The following is an 8,143-nucleotide window of genomic DNA, read 5'->3' as shown; positions in this document are numbered from 1 at the left end:
CGACAAAGAAGGCACAGGTTCGGTTCGGTCCAGTCTCACTCTGGTCAACGCTTGGGCGAGGTAGATGAAGAAGAGGAGGTGAGGGGAGGTGCAGGAAGAGAAGAACCTCAGCTGAATTAAGTCGATACAACACTCTAGGATAACCCAAAGAAAAACTAACCAAAATTTGGCGTCTGAACGAGCCAAGACAGTACAACAGAATTGGCAAAAGCCTCAACGATGCTAGGGCTGGTTTATCTGTTCCAGCGGTCTCAAAGATGTCATTTTACGAATGCATTGGCAAAACAGTAGTTTGCAGTGTTTCTGCTCCAGCTATGTTAGGACCATTTTAAACCCAACAGAAGCTTTACAATAACAGAGCAGCATCACGAGTCAAACAAGCAAAAGTATGTACCATTTTGGAACAGATGAACAGATCCTCAGGTTGAGCTGAGCAAACACCCAAGGACTTATTGTGAACAAAAGTTAACCCGATATCATAAACGACACAACCTATACATATTGGTAGATATCAAAAAATGCAAACAGGGCAGTACAAGCTTTACCATCATTACGCAAGAAAATCTTGGCATTTACAAAAGTTGACCCCCTGTCAGTGGTACCATGGATTTCTGTAGAGCGCTACAATTCAGTGCTGGGTCTGTTGTGCGAGTTACAAGGGCGAGGATCCTCTGCTCTTGTGCATGTCCTCACGAGAAGCAGAGCGGGTAAATGAGGGTGATGACATGGCGGCATGACAGGACGATGAAATCAGCTGTGCAAGAGCTGGTATTGTGCCACCTGTAGATAGAATTAAAAACTTTAGCTTAATAAATAATGGCTGATAACAGTGATATGGCACAAATCATCCATATACATGACGTAATATTCTAAAACATATGCAAGTGCAAAGAGTACAAAGCATACAATTATGAAGTACTAGTGGATTAGCACATGTGAACCAACTCTAACATGAGTTTATGAAATCATGGCTAACAGAACAAACCAACACTACTAATAACAAAGATCGGCAAGAGGCTGCATACTACTGTACTAGAAAACAGGTGTGCCTAGAGAATCAATCATTAAGCCAGCCATGGTCTGGCATAACAACCAGATGTAAATCTTCCATGCTAATACCTATGCATTGTGCTGCCCTCCTATTGGTTCCGGATCGTTGCTTTGTTTTACTAAATAAATATTGATCAAAATAACAGGGTTCAACTAAGTGCACAAATCTTACTAAACATATGCAAGTGCAGAAAGATCAGTTACTTTGCTTAATTTGAATTTGAGAATATACTTGGTAAACTAATCTAAAGGTAAGAATCTGCCTAAACACTGTTAAGAAATACATTTCTTATCTCTATAGAATAGCTGATGCCGCCTGCTAAATTGCACCCTATGCACATGGACATAGTCACTCTAATTACTCCACTGTCTTGGAACTAGAGTAACTACTAAGACTGGACTAATTAGTCATCGCATTAAAACAGCTGGTCAAAAGCAAATGTTCTGAAATAAAATAACCGAATAGGGCGTGTACAATATATGAGTGTGTAATTAGAACACAGATGAAAGGTTCGTCTATCTCATCTAGTATTAATCGGAGATGCTTAATCTGTGTTGATTCCGTCTAGTTTTAATTGAACCTCTGATGCATAAAAAGCGATCTAGACGAACCAGGTCCTCATCACTTGGTTTTTCAAGCACCACCATCATACATGAAATATCCTAGCATACTTCGTAGTTACTCTCAAATAATACAGAAATAGTACAAGACACCTATTTCCACTTCCACTCGTGTTTACTCAATGATACCACCATATTACACTATACCGCTAGCACCTGTGTTGCTCACGTGGTAAAATGGACACCCTTACTTGCATTGTGTTGTGCTACACTGGCATCTGATGACACCTTATCCAGGTGTCAAACTACATGACTGTTCTCCAGGGACCGAACATGGCCTTCAGCCAACGTTCATACCAGCCCATCCCACTAGATCTCGTTATCCTCCTGTGTATACTTCTTTTTTGCGGGGCACCACTGTATAGCTTGTTCACACTTACTCATCCACTATCACACGTGTGTACTCTGTAAGAGCATCTCTAACAGAGCCCGTATTTATCGGAACCGAATAAACGGAGTTCAGTCCCCCGAAAAACGAATTGAGAGCGCATTTGGGCACGGCGCAGAACAGAAACTGTAAACCCAAACCGAACTCGCGAAAATCAAACGTCGCGGGAAATCGATTTTCGTGATTGCAGTCGATTTCATCCGATCAAGCTTAATTTGTTCATAATTCACAATAATAGGGGCAAAATACATCCGGATTGGACCTACATTACATACTACAGACCTAATTAGACTAGAAATTAAGGTTCCCAAAGACTATACTGTCACCGGGAGTCGGCGGAGGGTTTATGGTCGCCGGCGGTTGCTAGGCGACGACGAGGGCCGCCACCTCGATGGCCCCTGCGCCGGAGGCGCTCCCGCAGAGCAGAGGCAGTCCGTCTGCGTCGTCGTCATCGTCGCTGCTCGGGGCAACGGCGGGCTGCACGCGTCGGCAGCGGGGCGCGCCTCCGCTTCCCCAGCCGCTGCCGCCTCCGCGCGCGCTTCAAGGCGGCGCGCCATTAGGTCCGGCCACTTGCGGCCGGCCCGCTTCCATGCGCCGTCGGAGCGCGACCGCCTGGCGCGCTCTGTCTCCGCCCGTACGCCCGGCGACTTGCCCTTCCGGCGCCAGATCGGCCGCCGCCCCTACCCACGCATCTTGCACGCGTCATTTCGGACGGCGGGGTGGTGGCCGTAGCGGCGGAGCGGCGTCCGAGCGCCCGGGATTGCTCGTCGAAGCGGCGGCGGGCTGCGGCGGCGGGAGAGGAGCGGCGGGAGGGGAGTTAATAGGGGCCGTGCGGTGAGTTTCTCGGGCCGCTGAACTTCTAGTCCGGGCCGGCCCATGTTTACGGGCTCTGATCTGCGCGCATTTCAGCCCGAACCCATAAATCCGCCGGAAAAGTTCGGTTCCGGCAGGATTTACGGGCTCTGTTAGAGATGCTCTAATGATGAAAATGAATGCAAACAAGCCAGGATCACCTAAAGGCATCTCCAGCGGGCCGATGCATTTTGGACACGATTTGTGTCCGTTTGCATCGGGCGCGAACAAGAAAACTGGTAAGGGCATCTCCAACGGGGCGATGCAAACGGACCAAAAGCGTCCATTTGCGTCTGCACGGACAAAAAAACACCTCCAGCGTCCTGACGCAAAATAACCGCTGCGTCCGTCCAGACGTGGCCCAAATTTGCTCCACGAATGCGTCAGCGCAGACACGTCCGCTCGTCCGTTTTGGCCTGCTTAGCCCCTCTCTCTCCTCATTTAAGGCATGCAGACCCATGTGCTGGCCACTCCTGGCCACACAAAAGGCATCTTTTTCTCTCTCCTCCCTAATTAGTGCATGGCAAGGCCTTTGCGGTCAAAAAACGTGTCTCCGCCACTGTTGAAGGTGTAGACGCATGCGGACATGTGACCAATTTCTGTGTCCACGCCCGACGCAGATGGACACAAATCGTGTCCAAAATGCGTCGGGCCGCTGGAGATGCCCACATGTTCCTATGCGTCTACACCTTCCCCAACGGCAATGACACATTTTTTATCACAAGGGCTCTGGCATGCATTAATTAATTAGGGAGGAGAGAAAAAATGTCTTTTGTGTGGCCAGGAGTGGCCAGCACATGGGCCTGCCATGCATTAAATGACGAGAGAGAGGAGCTAAGGAGGCAAAAACGGACGGACGGGCGCGGACGCATTCGCGACGCAAATTTGGTCCGCGTTTGCGTCTAGACGGACGTTGCGGTCACTTTGCGTCATACCGCTGGAGATGGTTTTTTGTCCGCGCTGGAGATGCCCTAAGTCAATTTTCCAGCATGGTACCAGAGTTGGTTCTTGCCTAGATTTTTGTGCCATGGGCAATGGCTAACGTCTCCTCTTCTACCACTATCTTGTCTGTCCACACATTCACCATTGTCAGCATCAAGAGTATGGTTTCCAACGTTTCTTGTCACCCCTACATCTACTCAAAATGGCATTGACTCTTTGAGAACCCTAAGTTTGACCTTACCTCTCAAATCAGCGGCGGTGACCGGACTGTAATGTGGACTGGAACCAGCTTGACCTCACTGTCGTGTTGTCTTTGTGCAACGATCTCTATAGAAATCCTCAATATGGTCATGGATCTGGTGAGCACCGAAGTTGCTTAAGTCTTATTTCTCTAAAAGAGAACAACCTAGCAATCTACTACCGAAACCCATGATCATGTCCTTGAAAAGAAAGAAACACCCGATAGCATCCAAATGGTGTAGAGAGTGCTCACCATATCCATGGCCATGTCGAGAATATCTTACACAGAGCCAACAGTTGTTGGGGTCAAAACTGGGGCTACACCCCATCATCGTGCTAGGATTATCGCCATTGATGTGAGAGGTAATTCCGAACTTGCTGAGGGTAAGCTCCAAGAGTACACCATTTTGGGAGTAATTGCTGGAGTGGAAATCAAGAACGATTGGAACCCAGGCTCTTAATGTTGACATTGTTGAGCGTGAAGGAGAAAGCAGTGGTGGATTGAGATATAAGAGGAGGGAGACGCATCACTAGAGGTGCTCATGACACCAAGAACAGGCTAGACAAAAACACACTATGATAGCATACCAGAAAATTGATTTTCATTCATCCACATCGGCAGACAAGAGTACAAAGCATACAATTATGAAGTAGTGGATTAGCACATGTGAACCAACTCTAAACACGAGTTTATGAAATCATGGCTAACAGAACAAACCAACATTATTAATAACAAAGATCGGCAAGAGGCTGCATACTACTGTACATGAAAACAGGTGTGCCTAGAGAATCAATCATTAAGCCAGCCATGGTCTGGCATAACAACCAGATGTAAATCTTCCATGCTACTACCTATGCATTGTGCTGCCCTCCTATTGGTTCCGGATCGTTGCTTTGTTTTACTAAATAAATATTGATCAAAATAACAGGGTTCAACTAAGTGCACAAATCTTACTAAACATAAAAACTTCATCAAGGACACTTGCTTAAGAATCCGTAGAAGCTGTAAGTGTGCTTTATAGACAAGCTAAATGAAACGTAAGTCATAATGGAACAGAGAATGAAACTGTTCAAATACACCTCACTATACCAGGAAGATACATAAAATGGAAATTTTATACCGACCATGTTATCAAGAAAAATAATAATAATACAATTAGGCAACAGAATAAACACTCTAAAGTACAGAAGAATGTTACTTGACCTGCTAATCCAGCACATGCAGAAGAAAATACCATAACTGGAGGGGCCTGCAGGAGGAAACAGCGGATAAGATTAAAAGACCAACAGACTGAACTAAAAATAGTATCCTGATTCAACCTTTGCGCCAAATACAAGAGAACAATTTTTTAAATTTGCAAGAGAACCTTAGTGTGCACCTGTGACTATATGCTTAAACGAATCTAGGACGGATTCCATTCTGATTATGAAACCTATTTTCTGTACTGAATGGTATGAAATTCAGCACATGGGTACAATGAATACTTGGTGGTCTGTCCAGAGAATAAACTACATGATTGATGTGTGTTAAGAGAAAAATACAAGGAAACTAGTGCTTGATGACAAAGTTTTAAAAAGAAAACACCATCTTTTTCCCATTTCAGGTTCTAATGTTATCACCGAGAATTGTTGAGGTGGTGGATGAGCACATATATATCCATCAATGGACAAAACATCTTAAAGCTGCATACTCGAAATAATTCATGGTAAACATGTCAACAATAGATAATATTAAAAAAGAAAAAAAGGACAGAGTACTTACGCCAACAAGAAAATGTATCCACATTGGCCCTTTTACGTAACGCCGAACGACGGGCATGGCTACATAACAAAGAAAAATAATGTTAATGGGAAGATATTAGCACTAGTTATTATAACTGTATAACAACATATAAGGAGATCAAGGCACAAATTTCTAACCAGTTTCATTCTAGATCCATTTCTAACGAAATTTCCAAGCAGGAAATTCTAGTGGCTGTTAATGCAGGTTTGCAAACACCATGTACTGTAATGAAGGGGGAAACAAAACTTCCGTGCAAGCAGGGCATGCTCAGGGATGGGTTTTTGAGCAACATAAGCAAGCCTTTACCAACACAGACATGAAACTACATGCATATCTGGATAACTTTTTTAAAGATTTGAAATGATATTGAAGACAAGCACTATCATGCCAACTAGCAGCACCTCACACAAGTCGCAAACCAAACAAACGCGATGACATTTATGCTGCATATGGTAATGGAAACATAATAATTATCCAGATATGATGAAGCATGATAAAGGAAACACAATAATTATTACTCACAATATAATATTTTAATATTGTCACATCATAAATAACCAGCTTGTACTGAATGTCTCAAATCAGTCTCTGAAGAAAGGTTAGCAAAATACCATGATTGAAAGCATAAAACGCGCCTGCAGTACCCCCAACAGCGGAACCGATCTGTTTCAGTATGATAAGTATATATTAGTACATGAGACAATGTTTAGACTAAAAAGGAATAAGTTGCGGTAGAGAGCAGTAATGGGCGAGTAAAACAAACCATTGAGAAGCTATCTCGAACCAAGGGGGTCACCGTCCAGCTACTTGTTTCCTTCAAACAATCCCACAACATGCATCAGTATTACAATTGCATATATAAATAGGTTATAATAGCACAAAATCGCATCAGTGCAGAATAATTTAGAAAAGCGCCGATTATTCATCAGGTAGATTTGTCCATAATAATGTATAACGGCGCACGTTTGCTTCAGGAAGCACAATTGCACAAGTGAAAAGCAAGAGATAGCTAAAATTGAGCCATTGTACATCAATAATCGTACCATAATTCATGCGAAATAGACAAAGGGGTAAAACTGGCAAGAACTCAACGCCGTCAGGATCCATTACCAAATCCAACCCCCAGCACGATCCTCCGCCGAGCAACTCGGGAGCACGGGGAGCAGGGCGCCCCACGACGTCGCCGGGTACAACCACCATGCGGAGATAGGAAGCAGCGCAGAAAACTAACGCAACGCGACACACAAGCGGCGACGGCGGCGGCACACTCGGCCCGTCCGAGGAGATGGGAGGAAAGAGGAGACGATGTGGGAGGGCAGGGCTACCATGTCCTTGGAGAGGGGCCCTGCGCAGTGGTGGCACCTCTTCGGGAGCTCCGGGGCGGCGTGCTCCGCCATGGCGCGCCCGGGAGATGTCCGACGGGTGGATCGGGGGGAAGGGAAGCTCCGAGTCTCTGACCCGTCGCCGCAGCCGCAGGAAACAAAACTGAACTCGTCAAAACCCTGCGATTTTGGAGCGGTCGCGATTCGGCCACCGCAGCCGTCGGATTTCCCTTTCTTCTCCTCCAAGACGTGGTGGATGGGCCGTGGGCCCAGAATTAGGCGGGAGCAATTGTGGACTCGACCGGATCAAAGCCTATTGACACAGTCAAGGCCTTGCGTATATGGGCTTTGATAAGGAAGGAAAGGGGTAAAGATATTATGGGCTTACATTGGGCTGGACCACAGGCAACTTAAATAGTTTAGAGCAATGGAAAAAATTCTTGCCCTAGGGCATAGCCCTTTGTTGTGGCAATGGGTACCTATGAGGCTATGACCCACGTACCTACTGGGTAAAAACTCAATAGGAATAAGGGTATCGGATAAAATATTATCCACATATTTGTAAGTGGAAAAATATCAAACCCATCTGGTAGAGTGGATATGGGCATGAGATCGTAGAATCCATACCAGCGTACCCATGTACCCATCTGAATTTAACAAGTGGATCGTCGTAATATTCTAAACTACTTAATTTCCTCCCTAATCATGCCTTCGTGTTGCTAGGCTGAATCTCACGCTTTCCGATCTCACAACCGTTTGGTAGGTTAGTGAGGATTAGACCCCTATTTAGGATCGCTTCACCTCCTGTCATATTTTTTGATCAATTTAACATGTTGTAAGAGTGGGTATTTTACATGCGGGTACCCATTTACCCTGTTGGATGATGGGTATGGGAACATTTTGTACCCAATGACAGGTATGGGTATGGGTGACAGGTAAGATTGA

At 45.4% G+C, this 8,143-nt stretch overlaps 1 protein-coding gene across 1 annotated transcript; it reads right to left on the bottom strand.

The window, feature by feature from the left end:
• Positions 1–232: 232 nt before the first annotated feature.
• On the bottom strand, positions 233–7,349 carry LOC124681278. The gene is made up of 6 exons (XM_047216214.1): positions 7,202–7,349; positions 6,640–6,690; positions 6,488–6,539; positions 5,856–5,914; positions 5,298–5,343; positions 233–780 (listed from the first exon to the last, which is right to left on the bottom strand). The coding sequence occupies exons 1-6, from the start codon at positions 7,271–7,273 to the stop codon at positions 653–655; spliced, it is 408 nt and encodes a 135-aa protein (XP_047072170.1). The 5' UTR covers positions 7,274–7,349; the 3' UTR covers positions 233–652.
• Between the last annotated feature and the right edge of the window lie 794 nt (positions 7,350–8,143).

Source organism: Lolium rigidum, unplaced genomic scaffold, assembly GCF_022539505.1.
Source record: "Lolium rigidum isolate FL_2022 unplaced genomic scaffold, APGP_CSIRO_Lrig_0.1 contig_38523_1, whole genome shotgun sequence".
Lineage (NCBI taxonomy): Eukaryota > Viridiplantae > Streptophyta > Magnoliopsida > Poales > Poaceae > Lolium > Lolium rigidum.
This window is presented reverse-complemented; position numbering and strand designations above follow the sequence as displayed.

Excerpts from the sequence above, each read along its gene's own strand:
- LOC124681278 (XM_047216214.1), bottom strand. The coding sequence starts at position 7,273 with ATGGCGGAGCACGCCGCCCCGGAGCTCCCGAAGAGGTGCCACCACTGC. Across the intron at positions 6,691-7,201 it reads GGCCCCTCTCCAAGGACATG|GAAACAAGTAGCTGGACGGT; the intron begins GTAGCCCTGCCC and ends GATTGTTTGAAG. Across the intron at positions 781-5,297 it reads TGCATGTGCTGGATTAGCAG|GTGGCACAATACCAGCTCTT; the intron begins GTCAAGTAACAT and ends TTCTATCTACAG.